At 46.7% G+C, this 24,292-nt stretch overlaps 1 protein-coding gene across 1 annotated transcript; it reads left to right on the forward strand.

Moving 5' to 3' along the window:
• The first annotated feature begins 1,731 nt into the window (after positions 1-1,731).
• On the forward strand, positions 1,732-22,497 carry ippk (inositol 1,3,4,5,6-pentakisphosphate 2-kinase). Its single transcript, XM_071514332.1, is given in 14 exon segments — positions 1,732-1,950; positions 5,647-5,706; positions 9,631-9,726; positions 10,842-10,908; positions 11,075-11,193; positions 11,526-11,615; positions 13,542-13,600; positions 13,727-13,799; positions 13,951-14,103; positions 17,672-17,783; positions 18,037-18,172; positions 18,677-18,779; positions 19,410-19,544; positions 21,485-22,497. Coding segments are annotated over 14 exon segments (1,521 nt in total). The 5' UTR covers positions 1,732-1,869; the 3' UTR covers positions 21,722-22,497.
• The last annotated feature ends 1,795 nt before the right edge of the window (positions 22,498-24,292 follow it).

The following is a 24,292-nucleotide window of genomic DNA, read 5'->3' on the forward strand; positions in this document are numbered from 1 at the left end:
AAAAGTCCTGCATTCAAAATCTTACTTAAGTAAAAGTACATAAGTATTGGCAGAAAAATGTACTTAGAGTATCAAAGTAAACTTACTCATTATGCAAACTGTCCCCATTTAGAGAGTTATATTTTTCATAAATGATTGGAATATTAATACTGATTTATTGACATACATGTACATGTAAGCAGCATTTTAAAGTTGTCAGAGTGAAGCTAATCTTAACAATGTAGCTATACTTTTGGGTAGTCTAATCTATAACAATGCTATTTTATAGTTATTTTATAAAGATTATCAAATGTTTTAAATATAAAATATTGATCTGAAAAGTAACTAGTAACTATAGCTGTGAAATAAATGTAATGGAGTAAAAAGTACAATATTTCCCTCTAAAATCTAGTGGAGTATAAGTACAAAGTAGCATAAAATGGAAATACACAAGTACAAGTACCTCAAAATTGTACTGAAGTACAGTACTTGAGTAAATGTACTTAGTTACTTTCCACCACTGACTATACTACTTCTACCACTGCTACTGCTACTATTATTAGTACCGTGACTACACTGTGACTACTGCTGCTAACAATAACAGTGGTAACAATTGTATTTTTCCTTTAAGTCTTTATGTAAATGTCGGCTCACACATGACTGACTCGTCTACTGTACATTTCCACTGTTGGATTCTTTCTGCATCCCGTCATGGATCAAGACGTGGAATTACCTTTTTCTACGTCATTCCCACCTGGCCAATCCTGTTCCTACCTAACCTCCCTCCGTCCAATCAGCGCGGAGTAGGCGGGACATCCTTGCATAGCGGCATCAGGGAGCGGTCTGTCACGCTATCAATCAGAGAATGGTATCAAGTTAGACCGAGTTAATCAGAGTATTACCGGAAGTAAGATCCTCTGTCTTAAAAAATAAAAGCACACATTTTGTAGTAGTGAAGTGTAGCAGTGGAATAATTACAGTAAATATGGAGTGGGTGGGTTATTTTGACGGACCTAACATTGTGTCCTTTAGAAACATACAATTTACCATTAGACTGGGTTAAAATGTATATTCATAGTGGAGTAAAGTTGTCTGGTATATTTTTGCGTTTCAGAATTTCGTATGGCATCCTACATATAGGCCTTTCCGGCTTTTCTGGCTGTGAAAAGGACATTTTGCTAAAAAAAACCCAAACAAACAGTATTTGTAATTAATTTACCACACATTCCTTCTTAAATGCCATTTTTTCCCAACAATATGTTTACTGAGTTTTCAACATTTTATATAAGTGAAAACAAAAAAACCCCATTATGTATGCATACTTACAAATATCAAATATAATAAAAATAAACATATACATGATATAAACACATACATATTGATGAACAAACATAGAATGGAAATATTTTTTTTTTAACTCCCATTACATAATTGGTAAAATAATAATAGTAATGACAATAATTAAAAAAAAAAAAAACAACAACATAAAGGGGGTACATTACAATGGGAGCACTTACAATACCTAAATATTCATCACTTATATTGCACTACATTAATCTAAAACAGTTGCTTAAATTACCTCTATTGCAGAGGCTTAAATGCCATTTTTTATTGTAACTTCTATATTACTCCACTATATTCAAATTCTGTGCCAAAAACAAATGCTTTTATTTTGAAGTTTAAAATCGGAAGTCTTATGTTTCATTCTGGTAGCTTGACACTGCCTGCTCAGCCAGCGGCAGCAGAGACTGTTGGGCTGCCATCGGTCCCGTAGTACTTCTGAATACTGAACTAGTAGTCGTACAAGTAGTAGTCGCACTACTTGTATGTTGCCGTGTTTTGTCGGAGTTCCCGGCTGGTCGCGGAGTTCAGCTCGTCCTCTCTGTTGTTATGGAACTGGATAAAATGGACGAGAATGACTGGAAGTATCACGGAGAGGGAAACAAGAGCCTGGTGGTTTCTCACATACAGGTGAGTCAGCTAGGCTAGGCTAGGCTAGGCTAAGCTAACAGGAGCCGTTAGAGTGTAAATCCTGTTAGCTTCAACAAACAGGACAGACAGGCTCACACTGACGGTGCTTTAGCTTTAGCTCTCTGTCGCTGCTGACAGGAACTTCTGACTGAATCGCAGCAAAGTTTGCTAACGGGTGCAGAGTGAAATGTCATCTGTCTTGATTTCAGTGTAACTGTTAGCTTGTGTTTACTAGCTGAGCTGGCTTACTAGCTAGCTGTTAGGAGTTTAGAGTATTCCCCACAAATTTACGAGTTAATGTAGAAACACTCTGCAGACAAAACACTGTCACGGATGACAAATGGAAGTGAGACACTTACCGGCAGGACTGTCGGTGTGTGAGCCGGTGAAGCCCCGGAGAGAGAGGCTGAAGCCCCGGAGAGAGAGGCTGAAGTCCCAGACCTTCAGCTAGCCTCGCCTTCAGACCGCTGCTGCTTGGCTCAGACTCACACGGACTGTCATCGGCCTCGGTGTCATGTCAAAGCCTCCGTAAAAGTTCCAGTAAAGTCCGATCCGTTTTCACAAAACTGGGAGTCACAGCAGCTAATGTCACCACGCCGAGCCTCCAGGTTCCTCGGCAATAAACCAAAACCTGAGAGCTTAAATATAATGTTTTAGACAAAGTATATCAACTTTTCTGTCGCCCACAAATCGCTTCTGAACCCGCAAAGTATTATGCACAACCCTCTGTCTCAAAAGGGTCGACCGGAGCATCAGTATGTATAATTACATTCACCCACAATAATGTGCTTGTCCTGTTTGAGACCAACAGAAGATAAGAAGTCAGAAAAGTCAGTCAGGCAGCCATTACTCTGCGTGGGGGTTCAGTAAATAATCACGAAGCGAACAGGGGAATCACACACAGCTCAAAACTGTTAAAGTTATCAACAGTGACAGGATTACAGTTAAAAAGGTTTTTTAGAAATAACAGCAGGATCCCTCCACCACCAGGAGTTCTTGGGCAATTCAGAAAATGAGTCAGGGCAAAGCTCAGGAGGCAGTCCCCAGCTGCACTGAGACAGACCGAGTCTCAGACTTCAATGTGACCTTAAGTCAAACTTGCTGTAGACTCTTATATTTACCTGTTCCTACTACTTGATCGCTGTAGACCTCTAACAGTTTGTTTCTGTCTCTAAAGACTCTCTCTCTTCTTCAGGCTCTTTCCAAAAACCAAAGATTTGCCATCTTTTAACATCTTTTAACATCTTTTAACATCTTTTTGCCACAACAACAAGATTATCCAGGGGGGAGGGGATAACTTTCCTACCTCAAAATAAGTCTGTCGTAATATGTAACAGACAGTCTTAGTCAGCCTAGTCCGACCTGAGAATCTAAGACCAGTCTAAGGCTTAGACTAGTCTTAAACTAGCTTTATGCAACTGACCCCTGGTCTGAGCAGGTCTCAGTCAGAAATAGAAGTCCAGATGAGATGAAATCATTGAGGATAAAAGTCTTGTTAGACAAGTGCCAGGCTTGACTGACTGTGTGTGAATGCAGGGAACATGGATCAGGTCAGGACCGGCTGAAGAAGGGCGATGGCAGTAGTGATAGAAATGACAGGACAGAAGACAGGATGGCTGGTCTGCTGTTAAAGGACAGGGAGGGAGAGCTGAGGCCGTGAGACGGTCCAAGTGTTAGAACGATAAGGAAAGGCGGAGGCGGAGGTGTCCGAGGAGCCTCAGGACCGCCGGAGAGGAGACCGAACCTCCTCCGAGATCCAGCGGGGACGTCAGGGGAACCGATCGCCCCGAGGCTGCGATTCTGGGTTGAGTTGAGCAATGAGCAGCACACACACACACACACACACACACACACACACACACACACACACACACACACACACACACAGGACAGCCGGGTGTGTAGCTGCTGAACCGGCCGACTCCACGACTGAAAGTGGGAAGTGGACCGGAGATGGAAACGTTGTGATCGGATCGTTTCTGGGTGCTGAGCAGGTGGACAGAAATCTGACTTTAAAACCTCCGGCTGCTGTGAGGGAAAACCGTGAAGATGAGCTGCTGACATCTGAACCGCCTGGAGACACGAGCCAGGGAGCCGGTTTACCCCGAAACCCGATGGAGCCTCCTCACCCCGAAACCCGATGGAGCCTCCTCACCCCGAAACCCGATGGAGCCTCCTCACCCCGAAACCCGATGGAGCCTCCTCACCCCGAAACCCGATGGAGCCTCCTCACCCCGAAACCCGATGGAGCCTCCTCACCCCGAAACCCGATGGAGCCTCCTCACCTGACGCACTCTGATGGAGCGATGTTGGACCGACCGGCCTGCCGGGGGGAAGAGGCGGAGAGAGACGAGCGTCCGTCCTTCAGCCGGACCGGGACCGGGACCGGGACCTGCTCCAGCCGGTCCGGACGCAGCACCGCCCCTCCGCCCCTCCGCCCCTCCGCCCGGCAGGCTGCCACCGGGGAGCGGGACAGGAGCGCTTGTTCAACTCCTCCAGCGGCTGAAACCGGTTTCCCAACCGGATCGCCTCACACACCACATCACGCCACATCACGCCACATCACGCCACATCACGCCACATCACGCCACATCACGCCACATCACGCCACATCACGCCACATCACGCCTCACACGCCACATCACACCACATCACGCCTCACACGCCTCACACGCCACATCACGCCACATCACGCCACATCACGCCACATCACGCCTCACACGCCACATCACGCCACATCACGCCACATCACGCCTCACACGCCACATCACGCCACATCACGCCACATCACGCCACATCACGCCTCACACGCCACATCACGCCACATCACGCCACATCACGCCACATCACGCCACATCACGCCACGTTCGGTGTGGTGTCAAACAAAACAGACATATTCAAATCATATTCCTACCATACCTCATTTTATCAGAGTTTTTAGGGTAAATTCCCCCCCCGCGTTACTGAAAGTGCAATAAAAGCTTCGCGAGTAAAAAGCCAATAAGAAAACTTTATCAAAACATCACGTCAAAATCAAATATCACAATATTTTTGACCAAATACCTCGATATCGATATTGCGACAATATTGTAGGGATGACTACTGGTGCTTTCACAAAATATTTACACAATGAGATTTTTGATAAATAATCATCAGTAATGTGGATATAATGACTAAGTGGGTAAAGACAAATAACAGAACAGCTAGAACAGTCTGGTAAGTTCAGGAAATGACATCACTTTACTGTAATGCAGCCTTTAAAACCAGGAAAACACACTTATGCCATATCACCATATTACCATATCCAACATCTAAGACGATATCTAGTCTCATATCACGATATTGATATAATATCTATATATTGGCCCATGTCAGGTGGGGTTGTGTTGATGGTGTTGATGAAGCGGCTCAGTGACACGCAGTGCAGATGGAATGCCTCTGGAGGACCGGTCTGGTCTTGTTGTTGTTGTGTAACCGGCTGACGAGCTCACATGGGACCGGCCCGCTCTGTCTGCCGGGTCAGAGTCAAGAACCGGCCCGCTGTGTTCGAAATGTTCTAATGAGAACACCTGTTCTCCGTTCAGGTTCCGCCTCACCTGCTGTTTAAGGAGTGGGACTGTCATGTGTTTTCCTCATGAGGTCACAGGGGGGCGGTCTGACCCGACACTGACCAGGTTCTGTCTTCTGTTCTCGCAGCACTCCAGGGTTCTCCGGCTGCTCAAGTACCCAGCAGAGGACTCCGAGAACGCTCCGCAGGTACGGTGTGTGTGTGTGTGTGTGTGTGTGTGTGTGTGTGTGGGGTGTGTGTGGGTGTGTGTGTGTGTGTGTGTGTGTGTGTGTGTGTGTGTGTGTGTGTGTGTGTGTGTGTGTGTGTGTGTGTGTGTGTGTGTGTGTGTGTGTGCAGCTCTCTGCACCTGAACACACAGATAATAAACTATTTAAACTATCTGAACTATTTCATGTGGTAAAGCACCGTCTTTGTCTGCCGCCACACAGCAGAACAATAAAGTGAATTATTATAAACTTTAGTGGCCAAAACTAGGAGTTCATCAGACCGAGTACAAGTCATATTACTTTGGGTACTCACCGATACCGAGTACTGATACTAGTACTTCACATTCCACACCGAGCCTCTTCAGCCGGCTGCTGTTTGCTCGTTGTAAAGTTTCATCTGTCTTTCCGTTGGAGCTGAACAATTAATGTAAAAAAAAAAAAATCAAAATCACAATATGAACTTCTGCAATTTCCAAATCTCAGTCTGCAGTTAGTTTCTTCAAAGAGTTTGGTCCAAACTGGATTTGTGAACAAGGAGTTTTAGAGTCAAAACCTTCAGACTCAAACTCAGTAAACCTGCTCACTCACATCTAGTTTTGAACTAAATCACTTTTCTCTAAACAATTTTAAAGTTCTAAAACATTTAGGACAAGAGAAACTTGTCATGATATGAATCGCAGTTTAAATCACAGTCGCAACTTTCTGTCAATTAGATTTTTTTCAGATTGTTTCAGCTCCATGTTGACTGTTCCAGTTTGCTGTCAGACTGTCAGTCTGTGGTGTCTATTGTGTCTGTTGTGTCTGTTGTGTTCACGGTGAAGCTCCCAGAGCTGCAGCTCGGCTTCGGGCTGCAGAGGACCAGGTTCAGTCTGGTATGGGCCGATACTGATATCGATACCCGATCGGTTCAGAACAACCGTATCACAGCTCCGCTCGTGTGGAGTCAGTGGGCGGAGCCTCTCACGCCGCCAGGGGGATTCCTCTGTTCTAGATTTGATTGGAAAACGCGACCCGCCGCGATATCAGCACCGACCACTCGGGTCCGAGAGAGTCATCGACCCACTGAGCCTTCTGCACCGCTACATCCTGATTTAAAGCCCCCCCACCCCGCCCTTTATCAACACATTTATCCTTAGTTTTATTATCCTTAGAACTGATGAATATGTTTTTTAAGGAGTGTCAGCCAGAGAGCGCAAAAATGAAGGATGAGTTTATTCTAATTATTATACAGGGACAGGAGCGCTTGTTCAACTCCTCCAGCGGCTCAAACCGGTTTCCCAACCGGATCGTTATTGATAATAGCCTATATATTTACAATATAACATAATACAAGTATAAACCCCCCCCCAACCCACCAACCACCACAAATAGATTCGACTTGTGTGTGAAACAGGGTCATGTGACGCTGAGGCGGCGCTGTGAGTCATCAGCATGTGAAGCTGTGAAGCCTCTGAACAAGAAGTCGTGTAAATGAAAGGAGAAATAAAGTTTTTTGCCTTTAGCGCTGAAACGACTAGACGATTAACCCTAACCCAATCGATTAGTCGATTGACAGAAAATGAATCAATTATATTAAATATACAGTGGTGATCAAAATTAGAGAACAATTTATGAACACTTGATTTTTTCATAAATAATGTAATCTTCATTGCTCAAAATTTGAAGGATTTTTTGTTGAGGCTATACCATGCTACTAGAACAGTGTTTTACAAAATAACCAAGGCACTTCAACAAAAAACCTTTATTTTGCGAAAAACACAATGATCAAAATTAGAGAACAGCAATGACTGTAGCACGGAGAAAGATTACAACTAAAATTTCTGAAGGTTACAACAGTCAACAATTAGTAGGAAGTGTACAGGCCCTTGCTTTGAATGACTTGCCACAGGACATCACCAGTCTCTCACACTGCTCTGATGTGATTTTGGTCCACTCTTCTTCCAGTCTCTTCCACAGTTCAGTGGCTGTAGTGGGTTTCTTAGCCATAACTTTGTCGCCAAAGATTTTCCAGAGGTTTTCTATTGGGTTTAGATCAGGACTCTGGGCTGGCCATTTCATTATTTCAATGTTTTCAGCTTCAAGGAACTGCTTTACCCGTGTTGCTGTGTGACAGGGGGCATTGTCCTGCATGAGAATCGCTGGCTGATCGGGTGATGAACGCAGGGCAGGAACCGCGTGTTGTCGAAGACGGTTCTGATGAACATTTGCATTCACTCTGCCATGTAGCTGTAGAAGAGGCCCAACTCCTGCTGCAGAAAACATTCCCCAGACCACGACACTTCCTCCTGCACCTGTCACTGACGTCTTTACACACTTTGGGTTCAGTCTTTCCCCAGTTTGACGACGAACATAATGTTTCCCATCGGACCCAAATAAATTAAACTTGCTTTCATCACTAAAGTGAACTTTGGACCAGTTCTCCTCTGTCCACACAACATGTTCCTCAGCAAAGGTTAGTCTAGCCTTTTGATTCCTTCTGCTGATGAGAGGTTTGGTCACTGCAGTGCGGGCTTTCAGTCCAAATTCTGTTAAACGTCGAGACACTGTATGACGAGACAGATCCATCCCGTTCAGCGCTGAACTGACGAGCAATTCCAGCTGCGGTGTTGAACCGATTGCCCATTGAGATTCTCCGCATTATCCTGTCCTCTCTTGCATTTGTCTTTCGTGGACGACCAGCCTTCTTGGGGGACTTGAATGAGTTTGTGATGTTGTGAAGACGCGATATTCTAGAAATCACAGATTTGGAACGACCAACTTCTCTTGCTATGGCTGAAAGGGTCATCCCTTTGGCCTTCACCTGGACAACCTGCTGCCGGAGGGTTTCAGTCACTTTAGAACGGCTCACCATCTTGCAAAGTCAGTGAAAACTGGAAAGTTAGGCTGCCAGTTAAATAGGGTTTGTCAGATAATGAAGGAAATAAGCACCAGGTGTCAGATTAACACCACTAACTGGGAGGTATCTGAAAGTGTTCTCTAATTTTGATCAGTGTTCTTTTTCAAATATCTCATTAAAGTTTTTTAAACTGTGCTTCAGAATATATGTAACTCGTGAAATATGCTTAAAAAACTGCTCTTTTACTCCTGTTTGGATAATTTCAAATAGGAGTAAACAGTGACCTTGAAATTTAGGAAATTGTAGGTTGTTCTCTAAAAAGTAATCGTTTTAGTCATTTATCAAATAAAAATACCAAACATTTTCTGGTTCCAGCTTCTCAGATTTGCTGCTTTTCTGTTTCATCTCTTTATTAAATGAATCCTTTGTGTTTCTGTCTGCTGCTCAGACTGAGGGAGAAACCTGAAGAGTCACTTTGGACTCTGAACCGAGACGGACATCTGTCTTTATTTTAGACATTGTATATATGAAATGATTAATCAGAACAATTATTAATAGATTAATTGATAATGAAAATAATCATTAGTTGCAGCTCTAGACCGACCACGGGAACAACTTGAGAATTTGACCTTTGTTGTTTTTTCCCCTAATGCACGGCTGCATCATGTCAAACATGTCAAAGACGTCAAATACATCAAACATCAGATAACCCGCTGAATGGGTCTCTGACTGTCGACCCATGAGGTTTCCGTGTGAATTCCTGAACCCAAATGAGCTTTAAATTCTGGTTCCTAGCTTGTTAGCGACACTGAAATATAAACGTTTTGTGACGACTCGGCGTCTTCTGGATCCACAGTCACTGCTGACCTGTGATCTGACTTCAGGAAACAGAAACTGACTGAACTGAGCTGAGGGACAGGAGGAGCATTCCCCTTTAACTCCAAACTCATAACCTGTCTGTCTGTCTGTCTGTCTGTCTGTCTGTCTCTCTCTGTCTGCCTGCCTGTCTCTCTGTCTGTCTCTCTGTCTGCCTGCCTGTCTCTCTCTCTGTCTGCCTGTCTGTCTCTCAGACTCCTGAGCAGGCCTTCAGACAGATCCAGAACATCGTTGACTTCAGCTCCAGTGTGATGAGCAGCCTGCTGGGAGAGAAGTTCGTCCACAGCGGAGTAAGACGACAGCATCATGACTCATAACACCTGTCTGTCATAATGAATCCACCTGTCTGTCATAATGAATCCACCTGTCTGTCATAATGAATCCACCTGTCTGTCATAATGAATCCACCTGTCTGTCATAATGAATCCACCTGTCTGTCATAATGAATCCACCTGTGTCACAGCGGTCTGATCAGACTGCCTGCTCAGTGCCTCTGATCGTTTAACTTGCAAATATTGAGAATCAAACCAGATGAGTCATCTGTCGTTGGCCGGTGAAGGCGATCTGAACAACAGAGTGCTGTTTCACATCCACTAGTCTGCTCCAGTCTGCTCCAGTCTATTGATTTGTAATCAGATGATCTGGCGCCACCTTGTGGTACAAAGCCTTCCCACAGACTGCTGCTGCAAGCTGCTGGGAGGAAAACATTTCAGTGAATATCTGAATCAGGTGGAAAGGGTCTGAGTCTCTCTGTTCAGGGTCACCTCCATAATAAACTGATCAAATCAGCTGAACAATGAGTTTGGCAGCAGCAGCAGCTGACTGGTGGAATACTGATGTGTTTCAGTCAGTGTAGCTGGGCAACTTTCCCAGCAACGGGCAACTCATTGAGCAACGGGCTCAAAAGTCTTTCACTGTTTCCTGGCAACACAAAGCAAAAAGCCTGTGGAGTTTAAACTGAGTGAGTCTGAGCAAAACAACAAGAAACACCTTCCTCTGAGACCAGTAGAGACCAGTAGAGACCAGTAGAAGCCAGTAAAGGCCAGCAGAGAGCAGTAGAGGCCAGTAGAGAGCAGTAGAAGCCTTTAGAGACCAATAGAGGCCAGTAGAGAGCAGTAGAAGCCTGCAGAGACCAGTAGAGGCCAGTAGAGACCAGTAGAAGCCTGCAGAGACCAGTAGAGGCCAGTAGAGACCAGTAGAGGCCAGTAGAGACCAGTAGAAGCCTGTAGAGACAGACAACAGCACTAATCCCCTGCTGACAGAAATACAATGTTTTGTTCTGGAACTGGACTAAAGTCTTCTTCTTCTTCTTCTTCTTCTTCTTCTTCTTCTCCTCCTCCTCCTCCTCCTCCTCCTCCTCCTCCTCCTCCTCCTCCTCCTCCTCCTCCTCCTCCTCCTCCTCCAGGAAGTGGTCAAACTGCCTCTGGAGTTTGTCAGACAGCTGTCAATCAAAGTTCAACATCAGAGACCAGGTAGGACCTTCCATCCTGTTCACATCACAGCAGAACTACTGAAGGTTCTCTGTGGAACCAGGAGTGAAGAACAGGCAGAGCAACCAACCAGCTCTAAACTAACTGTGTGTGTGTGTGTGTGTGTGTGTGTGTGTGTGTGTGTGTGTGTGTGTGTGTGTGTGTGCAGCCTGGCGCTGTGATAAAGTGATGGATATCTACAGCGGCTGTGCTCTCTGTCTGCCCAACCTGACCACTCCCAGCATGCACCAGACTACACACACTCCTGCTCTGTGCATCGAGATCAAGGTACACACACACACACACACACACACACACAGATGAACCCTCGACTTTGTTGTATTTCTGTATTTGGTTCCTTTTGCTTCACACTGACCAATCACAGGCCAGCCAGGGCTTGGAAACAACAGTGAGAGGAAGTCTGAAGACGGACCTGTCTGTCTCTTCTTCTGTGGTGTTCATACCAGAGAAGAAACAGCTGATGATGATTTATGAGTCAGTCCAGACTTCAGTTTGTTCTGCTAGGCTTCTCTGATGAAGTGTGTGTGTTTCTCACCTGTGTGTGTGTGTGTGTGTGTGTGTGTGTGTGTGTGTGTGTGTGTGTGTGTGTGTGTTTTCAGCCCAAGTGTGGCTTCCTGCCGTCCTCCAAACACGTCAGCAAAGACATCAAAACCAAAGTGTGTCGCTTCTGCATGCACCAACACTACAAGGTAACTACAACTACAACTATACAACTATACTGCAACTATACTGCAACTATACTGCAACTATACAACTATACTGCAACTATACTGCAACTATACTGCACCAACACTACAAGGTAACTACAACTACAACTATACAACTATACTGCAACTATACAACTATACTGCAACTATACTGCAACTATACAACTATACTGCAACTATACAACTATACTGCAACTATACTGCAACTATACTGCAACTATACAACTATACTGCAACTATACTGCAACTATACTGCAACTATACAACTATACTGCAACTATACAACTATACTGCAACTATACTGCACCAACACTACAAGGTAACTACAACTACAACTATACAACTATACTGCAACTATACTGCACCAACACTATAAGGTAACTACAACTACAACTATACAACTATACTGCAACTATACAACTATACTGCAACTATACAACTATACTACAACTATACTGCAACTATACTGCACCAACACTACAAGGTAACTACAACTACAACTATACAACTATACTGCAACTATACTGCACCAACACTACAAGGTAACTACAACTACAACTATACAACTATACTGCAACTATACTGCAACTATACTGCACCAACACTACAAGGTAACTACAACTACAACTATACAACTATACTGCAACTATACAACTATACTGCAACTATACAACTATACTGCAACTATACTGCAACTATACTACAACTATACTACAACTATACTGCAACTATACTGCACCAACACTACAAGGTAACTACAACTACAACTATACAACTATACTGCAACTATACAACTATACTGCAACTATACTACAACTATACTGCAACTATACTGCAACTATACTACAACTATACTACAACTATACTACAACTATACTGCAACTATACTACAACTATACTACAACTATACTACAACTATACTGCAACTATACTACAACTATACTACAACTATACTACAACTATACTGCAACTATACTGCAACTATACTGCACCAACACTACAAGGTAACTACAACTACAACTATACAACTATACTGCAACTATACTGCAACTATACTGCACCAACACTACAAGGTAACTACAACTACAACTATACAACTATACTGCAACTATACAACTATACTGCAACTATACAACTATACTGCAACTATACTGCAACTATACTACAACTATACTACAACTATACTGCAACTATACTGCACCAACACTACAAGGTAACTACAACTACAACTATACAACTATACTGCAACTATACAACTATACTGCAACTATACTACAACTATACTGCACCAACACTACAAGGTAACTACAACTACAACTATACAACTATACTGCAACTATACTACAACTATACTGCAACTATACTACAACTATACTACAACTATACTGCAACTATACTGCAACTATACTGCAACTATACTACAACTATACTACAACTATACTACAACTATACTACAACTATACTGCACCAACACTACAAGGTAACTACAACTGTTTTTACCTGTTTGAGTATGTTTCTTTTATACATTGTAAGGCGACCTTGGGTGTCCTTTCAGGACACCCAAGGTCCACCCAAGGTCCGCCCCTCGAATAAAATGTATTATTATTGTTGTTGTTGTTGTTATTGTTATTATTATTATTATTATTACAACTATACTGCAACTATACTGTAACTATACTGTAACTGCACTGCACCAACACAAGGTAAGAGTCAGTTCAGCTCAGACTGATATCTGACTCTATATTGCCCTTTTATTAAAATGGTAGCATTTAGGTTTCTTCTCCTCCTGGTTCCAGTGGAGAGTTTTAGTGTCCCTGACAGCCTTCAAACCACACTGACTCTCTACCTGTCTCTCTCTACCTGTCTCTCTCTCTACCTGTCTCTCTCTCTACCTGTCGGTCTCCACAGGTGGCCAATGCGAAGTGGAAGAGACCCAGTTTGTACTGTCCTCTAGACCTGTTCTCAGGGTGAGAATACTACTACTACTACTACTATTACTACTACTGCTACTGCTACTGCTACTACTGATACTAGTACTTCTGCTACTACTGCTCCTCCTCCTCCTCAGTCTGTGTTTCTCTCTTGTTCTTCAGGAACAGACAGAGAATGTTCTCTGCCATCAAACACCTGATAGAAGAACCTCAGAACAACTTCAAGATCTTCAAGGTGAGACACAACCACACCTGTCTGTCTGTCTCTCTGCCTGTCTGTCTGTCTGTCTCTCTGCCTGTCTGTCTCTCAGGGCGGTCAGTGTATACACGGTGATAAGGAGACCTGTCTGTCTCTCTGTCTGTCTCTCTGCCTGTCTGTCTCTCAGGGCGGTCAGTGTATATATGGCGGTAAGGAGGGCAGTGAGGACTTCCTGGACCTGAGCTCCCTGCTGCAGCAGCTCAGACCGTACTTCCTGTTCGGAAACAACCGGATCAACAGTCACATGAGCAGCAAGGCCGTCCTCAACGACTTCATCCAGGTGAACCGGGTTTTTACACAGCTGTGGGAGAGCAGAAAGATAACAACACAATAAAACAACAGTGAGAAATGCTAAAACAAGGAGAACATATAGTACAAGAAATAAACCATCAAACACAGTCAAAGGCAAGAGAAGAAGAAATTTGACAGATTCAACTAGACCTGGACTGTCTGCAGGTTCAGAGATCCAGGGGCCGGTTGCACAAACACCTTAAGTTTTCTCCTTCAGTATGACACTTAAGGCTTAATTTCTCCTTAGCTGAGGGACTTAAGGGTGTTGCACAGAATCCCTTAAAAGGTTTCCTTAGTTAAGGAAAAACGTTAAGGCATTTACTGCATTGAAAGAGATTTTACAGCGGTAAAATTCTACAGTTTCCATGGAGACCGTTTGTTTGCTTGCACTTGCGCTTGTGATACCTGTTATCTCCTCACCTGTTATCTCCTCACCTGTTATCTCCTCACCTGTTATCACCTCACCTGTTATCTCCTCACCTGTTATCTCCTCACCTGTTATCTCCTCACCTGTTATCTCCTCACCTGTTATCTCCTCACCTGTTATCTCCTCACAGAGTTGGCCTATAGATAGTAAAAAAAGAAAAGAAGACAAGAAAACCAAATTGGTCAGAGGAGGAAAAGATTATACTTCTGGAGGAACACAATGAAAGAAAGCTCATACTAAAAAGTAAATTTGATCCGCAAATAACAGCAAACAGAAAACAACGAATGTGGGAGGAAATTGCAACAAAAATTAATTTTAAATTAATTTAAATTAATTTAAAAAAAAAATACGACAACTTCTTCATTTATCTCCATAAACTCGGCCATGTTGAGGTTAAGATAGAGTCAGAGGTACCTTAAGTTTTTTTCCTTACTTTGGTTGCTAAGGTCTTTTGTGCAACGGTTTAACTAACTTTAAGGGACTCCTTAAGTATAAGACCAAGATAAGGAGAAAACCTTAAATACTTAAGTGAATATTTTAAGGAAACCTTAAGGAGACTTAAGGGTGTTTTGTGCAACCGATTTTATTTTAAGGAAACCTTAACTCTGACTTTAAGGAAAATCTTAACTTAAGGTGTTTTGTGCAACCGGCCCCAGATTTCAGACTCTTGAATCCTTTTTAACCCTTTAGGCTCCAGTAGAATTCTAGAATGTTGCTGCAGTTCACTGGGAATTCTCACTTAAATCAGCATGTTCTTGCTCATTCCAAACAAACAGTTATATCTCAAAAATAAAAAGAAATTGACAATCACAACTTTTTCCATTTAAAAAACCCCCCACAACTTTCCCTTTAATTTGGTACCAAATACATGGCAAGGCGATGCGGGGCGTCTCCTCACTTCAGTGTCAACATTCACAATATGACAACAAAACAGATCCTTCCTATCTTGGCTATCGATGAGCTTTCAAAATCCATAGAAAACCTCCAGCTCCTCAGCCCACACAGTAATAAGATCAGACAGTAATAGTCGACAAACTCATATGGATCAAAGTCTCTGGACCCGGTCGGTCCTCCTCCAGACTCTTCGGCCTCTGTCTCAGGGAAACAGCGTCCGTCTGCGGCGGTGAGAGCAGGAAGGTCCCGCTGTGAGTGAAGCTGATCTTCTGTCTCGTTTTATCGAGCGAGAACGAGAGATTTCCATCAGAAGACTTCAACTCACAACGTCTTCCTAACTTTCCACTGCACCCGGCGGGTCAGGTTCTGTCTCACAGCATCTGACAGCTTCCAGAAGGTTTTAACAGCCGGACGCTCAGCCGGTGAAGCGAAGATCTACAGCTGGAGGACGACTAAACCCGGGGAAAATCAAACGTCTCGGTGTCACCAGATACATTTTCCGGTTCCGGTTCATCGATGACAACTTGAAGTTTATATAAAACAAAGCTGATAACTTGATTTTCAGTTTTTGGTACATTTTGGGCGCTATAGTGAACTATAGAACGGGCGCCATGGCGTCTAGAGGGTTAAAGGAGTATGAACTAGAGGTCTTCACGGGTCCAAAATGACGGACCTGAACTCTAATGGACCCGGGAAATTCGTTCCGAGACAAAACCCGGTAATTAAAATTGCCACTAAAAATGCCGTTCTACTGCTAAAAACGTTTATCATGTGGGATACAACATATGGTGCCTAATAAAAGGAGATCAAAACAACAGAAAGACTTGCCAAGTTGTGCCGTTCTACAGTTTGTCCAGTAGATGGCAGTGAGACTCCATCATGGATCTGGCAGCTACAACAGAAGAGGAGCTGCTGGGTTTGACCTCTTTATATTCACTTTCTTTTAGCTTATTTTTCCCCTCAGTGAAGAAGGTTTCCATCTTGATCCTTTCCTCCGCTCCGACTCGCTGGCGCCGCTCAACGTTTTTTTTCACCTTAGTTTCGCTCTTGTGATCTGATCCCAGGTCAGACACGCCGCTTCCGTGCGTTTCTCGTCTCGTCACGTGATCGGCGCCGATCGCGGGTCTTCTCGGATCCGTCTCGGGTTTTACACATAATGATAAACAGACCCGGGACCCGCGGTAATAGAACGGGACCCGCCCCGGACTCGATCGACCGTAATAAGACGTGGACCCGAACCCGTACGGGTCCCGGGTCGGGTCTCTGATCCTAGGGTCCGGGTAGACCCGTGAAGACCTCTAGTATGAACCTCAAACTCACTTGTTTCCAGCTGTTCGGAGTTCATGGCAATTACATGATGAAACTCATCCATCCTGGTCGTAGTCTTTGACTTTTTTACCGGTTTCATCCATTCATTCATTCCTTTATTTAAACAGATAAGTCCCATTGAGAGTCCCTTTATTTCTTCTAAATCACATCACATTTCTAGGCTATTGGAGGGGGGGTTTTGGAGTTTATCGCGATATTTCATGAATATCGCGATATTCAATATTATAAAATATCGGCCTAAGCCTACATTGAACTTTTATTTATTAAATCGTATCACGGTTGTATCGAATTGTGAACCCCGTATCGCGTATCGAACAATCCTCTTTAGTCCTGCAGATGGAGCTGAGGGTTAAAGAGGTTTCAGACCGGAGCAGTGCATGATGGGAGGACTGATATTTATAACCTCGTCTATTCAACAAGCACATAATTCATGATAAGCTGCGACCTGACCAAATAGAAATAAGCAAAAATGCAGCTGGATGCTTCATGCTCCTCCATGTTTTCACACAGTGAGGATTCACTCATCAGGCCGTCAGCTCAACCTGGGGATCAATAGATATAGACGAGGAAAACCAGCCGATCACCGATCAATAGGAAACTCTGTCCTGAGCCCGAGCGGCCGTCCCTGATCTCACTTTGGGATCAGTAGATATAGGTGATCAACAGCCAATCAGGACAGGGGGAGGGGCCTCTGTATCTATTGATAGTTTTGATTTGTTATGTCATTTAAGCCCCTCCCCCTTTGTTGATTGGCTGTTGTGATCCTGAAATTGCTTTGAGATGAGTGACAGTTCATCGGACTCAGCATCTCTCTCTCTCTCTGTGTGTCTCTCTCTCTATCTGTCTCTCTCTCTCTCTGTGTGTCTCTCTCTCTCTCTCTCTCTCTCTCTCTCTCTCTCTCTCTCAGGTGTTGGTGAACGCCCTGTTGAGCGGCGGGGGGGGTGACGGAGGCGGGGGGACGGACAGAGGAGGAGAGGGGAGGAGCTTCTGTGAGGCCAGCAGAGAGAGGAGCCGCCACGGTCAGTACCTGTCTGTCCGCCTGTCTGTCTGTCCACCTGTCTGTCTGTCTGTCTGTCTGTCTGTCTGTCTGTCTGTCTGTTCTCTTCTATAAAGGAGAAGTATGGAAAATGAGTTTGATCATTTCCAGGCCTTGAGGGTTTGGACCTGTGAGGAGAACACTCTCTCTCTCACCTGTCTCTCTCTCTTGGCTGTCTCTCTCTCTCACCTGTCTCTCTCTCTCTCTCACCTGTCTCCCTGCCTGTCTCCCTGCAGGTCCTCAGGCTCTGCCCTCAGACAGCGTTCTGTCCAGGATCCTGCAGACTCAGATGTTGGACAGTTTGGACATCGAAGGACTTTTCCCTCTTTACCGCCGAGTGGAGCAACACCTGCTGGAGTTCCCCAAAGAGAGGTACTGCAGTACTACACGGCACAGTACCGCAGTACTACACGGCACAGTACCGCAGTACTACACGGCACAGTACCGCAGTACTACACGGCACAGTACCGCAGTACTACACAGTCAGCACAGTACCGCCACACAAATACTGTACTGCAGTAATACTACATGTACTGGAGGTTCAGGTTCAGGTTACTTTATTTGTACCTGTAGGTAGATTTGGTTTGCAGTAGAGTCATCCATCTTGACACAGTTTAGAAACAACAGACAGACAAACATAATAAAGTATTCAAAGTTCTGATCATCACTGAACCACTAAAACTGACAGATAAAAGAAAGAAAGAAATAAAGGGTCTGCAGCAGGTTTCCAGAGCTGAATCATCCTGTGGCAATCTGTCATGATGTCATGTAGTTTGATCTGTGTTGTCACTTCCTGTCATGTAGTATGATCTGTGATGTCACTTCCTGTGTGTGTGTGTGTGTGTGTGTGTGTGTGTGTGTGTGTGTGTGTGTCAGGAGCCGTCTGCAGGTGGACGGGCCGTACGATGAGGCTTTCCTGGAGAAACTGCAGAAATGTCCAGCAGACGACGACGGATCAGTGGAGTTCGCTGTGGCCAAGGTCTGCTCCCAGTGCTCCCAGTGTCCCCACTGCTCCCAGTGCTCCCAGTGTTCCCAGTGCTCCCACTACTCCCAGTGTTCCCAGTGCTCCCACTGCTCCTAGTGTTCCCACTGCTCCCACTGCTCCCAGTGTCCCCACTGCTCCCAGTGTTCCCAGTGTCCCCACTGCTCCCAGTGTTCCCAGTGTCCCCACTGCTCCCAGTGTTCTCACTGCTCTGCTCCCAGTAACACTGCACCAGTTATTGTAACCACAGATCTTCTGGTTTCTATATTTTGTTTGGTATCCAGTTGGAAGCTTCAGCCAACAGTATGTTCCAGCTGTGCTGATAATTCCCATAATGCACAGCCTGCTGTGTTTTATTGGTTGCTATGGTAACTCTGGTAACCAGGGAGCTAGTGATACTCTGTTTTATTATGTGTTCAGAGTTTCCGGTAGACTGTTGATGTCATTGTGATGTCAGCTTCAAACATATCAGCATCTCTCTCTCTCTCTCTCTCTCTCTCTCTCTCTCTCTCTCTCTCTCTCTCTCTCTCTCTCTCTCTCTCTCTCTCTCTCTCTCTCTCTCTCTCTCTCTCTCTCGCTCTCGCTCTCGCTCTCGCTCTCTCTCTCTCTCGCTCTACCTGGCTACAGGTTCAGCAGTACCGTGTTGCCATGACAGCCAAGGACTGCTCCATCATGGTGGCCTTGGTACCGAGCAGCGAGGAAGAGGAGGAGGATGAAGGGTGAGAAAAGAGAATGAGAGGAGAACAGGAAGCTAAACACTGGTGTTTCAGTGTTGCAGCAGCTGGTTCTGTCCAGCAGGTGGAGACAGAGACTGTCTGTCCCTCTGCCTCCTGACTGTCTCCTGACCGTCCCTCTGCCTCCTGTCTGCCTCCTGACTGTCTCTCTGTCTCCTGACTGTCCCTCTGTCTCCTGACTGTCCCTCTGTCTCCTGACTGTCTCCTGACTGTCCCTCTGTCTCCTGACTGTCTCCTGACTGTCCCTCTGCCTCCTGATTGTCCCTCTGTCTCCTGACTGTCTCCTGACTGTCCCTCTGCCTCCTGATTGTCCCTCTGTCTCCTGACTGTCTCCTGACCGTCCCTCTGCCTCCTGTCTGCCTCCTGACTGTCTCTCTGTCTCCTGACTGTCCCTCTGTCTCCTGACTGTCTCCTGACTGTCCCTCTGTCTCCTGACTGTCCCTCTGTCTCCTGACTGTCTCCTGACTGTCCCTCTGCCTCCTGATTGTCCCTCTGTCTCCTGACTGTCTCCTGACTGTCCCTCTGTCTCCTGACTGTCTCCTGACTGTCCCTCTGTCTCCTGACTGTCTCCTGACCGTCCCTCTGCCTCCTGTCTGCCTCCTGACTGTCCCTCTGTCTCCTGACTGTCCCTCTGTCTCCTGACTGTCCCTCTGCCTCCTGACTGTCCCTCTGTCTCCTGTCTGCCTCCTGACTGTCTCTCTGTCTCCTGACTGTCCCTCTGTCTCCTGACTGTCCCTCTGCCTCCTGACTGTCCCTCTGCCTCCTGTCTGCCTCCTGACTGTCTCTCTGTCTCCTGACTGTCCCTCTGTCTCCTGACTGTCCCTCTGCCTCCTGACTGCCTCCTGACTGTCCCTCTGTCTCCTGACTGTCCCTCTGCCTCCTGACTGCCTCCTGACTGTCCCTCTGTCTCCTGACTGTCTCCTGACTGTCCCTCTGCCTCCTGACTGTCTCTCTGTCTCCTGACTGTCCCTCTGCCTCCTGACTGTCTCTCTGTCTCCTGACTGTCCCTCTGTCTCCTGACTGTCTCTCTGTCTCCTGACTGTCCCTCTGTCTCCTGACTGTCCCTCTGCCTCCTGACTGTCCCTCTGTCTCCTGTCTGCCTCCTGACTGTCTCTCTGTCTCCTGACTGTCCCTCTGCCTCCTGACTGTCCCTCTGCCTCCTGTCTGCCTCCTGACTGTCTCTCTGTCTCCTGATTGTCCCTCTGTCTCCTGACTGTCTCTCTGTCTCCTGACTGTCCCTCTGTCTCCTGACTGTCCCTCTGCCTCCTGACTGTCTCCTGACTGTCTCTCTGTCTCCTGATTGTCCCTCTGTCTCCTGACTGTCTCTCTGTCTCCTGACTGTCCCTCTGTCTCCTGACTGTCCCTCTGTCTCCTGTCTGCCTCCTGACTGTCTCTCTGTCTCCTGACTGTCCCTCTGTCTCCTGACTGTCCCTCTGTCTCCTGACTGTCTCCTGACTGTCCCTCTGTCTCCTGACTGTCTCTCTGTCTCCTGACTGTCTCCTGACTGTCCCTCTGCCTCCTGTCTGCCTCCTGACTGTCTCTCTGTCTCCTGACTGTCCCTCTGTCTCCTGACTGTCTCTCTGTCTCCTGACTGTCCCTCTGTCTCCTCACTGTCTCTCTGTCTCCTGACTGTCCCTCTGTCTCCTGACTGTCCCTCTGCCTCCTGTCTGTCTCATGACTGTCTCTCTGTCTCCTGACTGTCCCTCTGTCTCCTGACTGTCTCTCTGTCTCCTGTCTGTCCCTCTGCCTCCTGTCTGTCCCTCTGCCTCCTGTCTGTCTCCTGACTGTCTCTCTGTCTCCTGACTGTCCCTCTGCCTCCTGACTGTCCCTCTGCCTCCTGTCTGTCTCCTGACTGTCTCTCTGTCTCCTGTCTGTCCCTCTGTCTCCTGACTGTCTCTCTGTCTCCTGACTGTCTCTCTGTCTCCTGACTGTCTCCTGACTGTCTCTCTGTCTCCTGTCTGTCCCTCTGTCTCCTGCAGGCCTCCTGGTTTCTCCTGCTCCGTCTCCATCTTGGATCTGGACCCTAAGCCGTGTGACAGCATCCCCCGTCAGCTGCGTCTGGACCAGAAGATCGTCTCCTTCTACCTGCGGAGCGGCGGCGCCCTGTCCCGAGGCTCCGCCCCCCGGCCCGGCCTGTACAGCGCTCTGGAGCGGGACAGAGACAGAGACAGAGACGACTGCACGCTGCTGTTCCACCCGGTGTGAGGCGCCGCGGCTGGGCGGAGGAGGCGAACCTCAACTCTGTACAAACCATCTTTTCTCCGCTCTGTGATTTTTAATATTTATTGGAAACTAATCGGGGTCTATTTTTCCTTTCCTTCCATTTTGGTGCTGAGTTGTGATTCGTCTCCTGAACAGACGGGGTCGCCGCGGTGACGACCCCTGACCCTTATCTGACCCTTATCTGACCACTCCTCTCTGCCTTCTTTCTCCACGGCCACGCTGCTGCTGGAGAAACAATGAGGAAAAAAAAGAAAAAAAAAAAAGACATAAGGTTGATGAGAGAAACATATCCTCGGTTTATGGTGTATATATGATGTCACTTCCTGAAAAACCTCGGCCATATTTGTTAAAGTGAATGTAGGCGGGGCCTCTGGCAGGGTGGGGACAGAGGCGGAGCCATATGTAGACAGAGTCAGTCCTCCATAAGGTCACCATGGTAACAGACCACAGAATCACCAGTTACTATGGCAACAGCCACAGCGGACTGGAGCCAACATGACCGAACTCTGTCTGTGTAAGGATCTGACAGACAGACAGGTGGACAGACAGACAGACAGACAGGTGGACAGACAGGTGGACAGACAGACAGACAGACAGGTGGACAGACAGACAGGTGGACAGAGAGACAGGTGGACAGACAGACAGACAGGTGGACAGACAGGCGGACAGACAGACAGACAGACAGGCGGACAGACAGACAGACAGGTGGACAGACAGACAGGCGGACAGACAGACAGGTGGACAGACAGGTGGACAGACAGACAGACAGACAGACAGACAGACAGGTGGACAGACAGACAGACAGGTGGACAGACAGACAGACAGACAGACAGACAGGTGGACAGACAGACAGACAGGCGGACAGACAGACAGGTGGACAGACAGACAGACAGGTGGACAGACAGACAGACAGACAGACAGACAGACAGGTGGACAGACAGACAGACAGACAGGTAGACAGACAGACAGGTGGACAGACAGACAGGTGGACAGACAGAGCTTTATGCTGCTGCTCCAGTGTTTTGTGCCATAAGTGGCTTGTTGTGTGTTTGAGCACAGTGGTGTGTGTGTGTGTGTGTGTGTGTGTGTGGTGTGTGTGTGTGTGTGTGTGTGTGTGTCAGTGTGCCTATATCTTCTGGTGGGTTGTGTGTGTGTGTGTGTGTGTGTGTGTGTGTGTGTGTGTGTGTGTGTGTGTGTGTGTGTGTGTGTGTGTGTGTGTGTGTGTGTTGTTAAAAGTCATGTTGTTACAGGCTGCAGATCTGCTGTCAGACTGAATGGAGTCTGATGTAAACTGACAGCAGATCAGATTGAGCTCCGTGTGACTGCAGCCGCTCTGACCTCTGACCTCTGACCCCACACACCCCCGCTGTTTAAACCCAAGGCCTTCAGGCCGGCTGGGAGGAGAGGAGGGGGGGGGGAGTAGGGAGGGGGAGAGGACGGTGATGTCATCAGACCCTGAACCGCTCCCAGAATAAACCGGACCAAACCTCCCAACAGCCCTGAAGGCTTCTGATAAACTGGTAACACTTGAGACAGCCCCCCCCCCCCCCAAAAAATAAATACAAACACTACAGGACTGAAACCTCACACTGCAGAAACCCGCTCCATCTCAGCTGCTGTCTCCCAGTATGGGTCCGGTGCTCCGGTCAGTCGGTCAGCTGATGTTCCAGCAGCCAATCACACAGCGGCGGCTGTATGCCCCGCCTGCAAGCCGCGACACTATTGGCTGCACAGCTGTCAGTCAGCAGGGTGATGTCACGCTGTCCATCAACACAACGCGCTTTTAACAGTACGACCTTTGACCTCTGCCTCCGGCTGTCTGGACCAGTTACAGCCTCTCTCTTTGACTGACAGCTGTGCGGCGGTCCGGGAGACGGTTTGACCCCTGACCCCTGACCCCTGACCCCTGTGTGGAGAGCGGACGGCGGGACAGACCGAGCGCTGATCTGAAGAACTGTTTAACTGAAGAGGAGGCAGAGACCGGAACCATTTAACACAGAGCTAACAGAGGGGGGAGGGGGAGGGGGAGGGGGGGGAGAGGGGGAGGGGGAGGGGGAGGGGGGGTGCAAACTGATCCGTAACACCGGTGTCATTTTAGTTTCTTCCTCTCTCCATTACTGATGCAGAGTGTGATCCAGCACCGAGTCTCCAGTCAGAAGCTCCAGTCTGTTCTGCTGCAGGTTTCAACTCATAGACTCCCACCGACTCCAACTACACTGAAGACCAGAGGCAGGGACTCCAGTCACAGTTTTAACTGCTTGAGACTTGACTTGGGTTCTGGTGACTTGGGACTTGACTTGACTTGGGTTCTGGTGACTTGGGACTTGACTTGGGTTCTGGTGACTTGGGACTTGACTTGGGTTCTGGTGACTTGGGACTTGACTTGGGTTCTGGTGACTTGGGACTTGACTGACTTGGGTTCTGGTGACTTGGGACTTGACTCTGACTTGGGTTCTGGTGACTTGGGACTTGACTTGGGTTCTGGTGACTTGGGACTTGACTTGGGTTCTGGTGACTTGGGACTTGACTTGGGTTCTGGTGACTTGGGACTTG

The sequence above is a fragment of the Centroberyx affinis genome, unplaced genomic scaffold (genome assembly GCF_046629955.1).
Source record: "Centroberyx affinis isolate AG114_WGS23_722 - 3 ecotype Tasmania unplaced genomic scaffold, CSIRO-AGI_Caff_v1 ptg008507l_1, whole genome shotgun sequence".
Taxonomy (NCBI): Eukaryota; Metazoa; Chordata; class Actinopteri; order Beryciformes; family Berycidae; genus Centroberyx; species Centroberyx affinis.